Source organism: Priapulus caudatus, unplaced genomic scaffold (assembly GCF_000485595.1).
Source record: "Priapulus caudatus unplaced genomic scaffold, Priapulus_caudatus-5.0.1 Scaffold574, whole genome shotgun sequence".
Classification (NCBI taxonomy): domain Eukaryota; kingdom Metazoa; phylum Priapulida; class Priapulimorpha; order Priapulimorphida; family Priapulidae; genus Priapulus; species Priapulus caudatus.
In genome coordinates, this window is record NW_014577635.1 from 194,883 (window position 1) to 197,054 (window position 2,172).

A 2,172-nucleotide genomic window follows, 5' to 3' on the forward strand; every position below is an offset into this window, starting at 1 on the left:
CTCGTATATATAGTATATATATAGTATATAGTATAGCTATATAATACACATTATATATTATATATATCTTTTTTTTTTTGTCACTCGTCCGGTGCTCACTCTCGCTCTTCACACCGCCATACCAACTTCACCTGCGTAACTCATATCAGCCGTTAGATGTAATGTATGTTTACGTCTGGCAAGATATTTCCACGCCGCCCCGCCCTCGTCAGCGACCACGGATCGGCTCGCATGCGAGTCGCTCTGAAGGAGCCACGGAACGGACGATGTGCCTCGACTGTCTCTGAAATCACAGCACCGTTCAAACATTCATGGCATTCTAGCATCGGCGCACGCGCCCGCCCCGTCTGTGTGCCCATTTTGTGTTGGATTTTGTGTGTGAATTTATTGGACAAACAATTCGTTAGAGCGTTGGGATGGTCGCCACAACTCGTAGATCCTCGTCATTTCCGTTAAAACTTCTTGCGAAAGATCGCCCATCTTCTGAACGACAAATGAAATTTCGTTGAGGGACAGTGCTTCTGTTAACTGGCGCTGCGGCTGACTGTGATAGACCAGCGCGCATTACAGAGCCGCAGTACGCTTATATAGACAGGCGCCCTGCTCGCCCGAAGAACGACCTTCCCGGTAAAAAAAACTTCGTGCCACTGTTCGACAAACGTCGGCGAAGGGCGACTATTGATGAAGGTTTCACAATGTCGTCGAGAGCGCTCGAACTGTACCTACCGACGGGGCGGCCGCACTTGCAATATTTGCGTATCAAGGAGCGCCTCCTATGGGCAGTCGTGTTATCGTTGAACGTATATAAATCCTTTAGAGTATATAGCGGCTTGCCCGAGAGACAAGCTGCGATCATATTCCGCGTTTACTTTAACACAGGACATCAAAACTTTCTAGTGTTGTCTCGTATTGGTACGGGTATTTAACATTGCCTAACGACAAAAATGAATCATGACAAAATTGTCTCTCGTCAAATTGTCAATTTGTCAAATTGTCATGCAAATTTGTCATTGCAAATTGTCATTATTCTCCCTGCCTAACGAGCATTCCGACATGAGCATACTGACCTTTACCAGATGAGCTTTTGACATGGTTCGTAAATAAAATATTTCAAGAAAATAAAATGTTTTCCCTACCTAAATACCCTATTTTTTTCCGGCATGTAACGGTAACCACACATATATTTTGTTTTGGCCTAATCATAGCGTCCTCACCATCACAGCATACTGAGCAACAGAGGCCCATTGTCAGAAACAAAATTGGTCTTAACATTAGTCTTAACATTAACTTTTTCTCTTAGACCGTTGACAGAAACGCTGCGAAGTTACGAGAATGAAAAAACGTAGCAGATTTCCTCATAACAATACGAAACAAAGTGATGTCGACGGTCTAGGAGAAATTAGTAATGTTAAGACTAATGTTAAGACTAATTTTGTTTCTGACAACGGGCCCCAGGAACGTGATATCCACATTTTGAGGTGCACTCGTGTATTGCTTCAGCACCATCTGGGTAAGGGATGTAAAATCATACCTACACATATCAGCGGTTTTCATTACATAACCACATTAAACTGTTCTGTGAAGGTACACAGCGGGACGGTCTCCGATCAAGTTCCAACATGTACCGATCTCAATCACTCACACAGTTAATTGATCGTCACACGATGAATAACTAACGTGTGATTCCGCACGACTGCGAGGTCCAGACTTCACAAGTTCTTCTTCGTCTCCGCGCTGTCGCCGTCGCCAGCGTTCGCTTCTTTCGCCCGCTGGGCTTCTCTCATTTGCTGCTTCAGTTTAGCACTCTTTACGTGAATGAGCAAACCGATCGTCTGATACAACCACAGAATCTGTAACGAAATCATCGAGGTAATAGAATGCAACCACAATCCGCCTTCGAGAAAATCGTGTTAGGAACGGAAACAGTTTGAAAGAGCAAACTATATGAAAACCGAGGATTTAGTTAACAGTCACAGCGGTACGATTTTCTGCCCCTAGATGGCAGAGTTGCTCAGTGAGTCACTTCTTTGCCCGTATGTACTTACTATGAGTATCAGCGAGTTGAGAAGCAGAGGAACAGAAAACACCAATGAGATGAATATGCCCTTGCTGTCAAAGTACTGTTGCCGTGAAAACGACCTGCAAACAGTAACAAATAAATAAATAAATAAA

At 43.9% G+C, this 2,172-nt stretch overlaps 1 protein-coding gene across 1 annotated transcript in view; it reads right to left on the reverse strand.

Moving 5' to 3' along the window:
• Positions 1-1,383: 1,383 nt before the first annotated feature.
• Positions 1,384-2,172, reverse strand: part of LOC106811784 (transmembrane protein 18-like) — a gene marked incomplete at its 5' end in the record, with an annotated part of 1,740 nt that continues 951 nt past the window's right edge. The window contains 2 exons of the mRNA XM_014815500.1: positions 1,384-1,850; positions 2,046-2,139. Of these exons, the coding sequence (XP_014670986.1) occupies positions 1,710-1,850; positions 2,046-2,139 (235 nt within the window). The remainder of the gene's footprint in view (positions 1,851-2,045; positions 2,140-2,172) is intronic.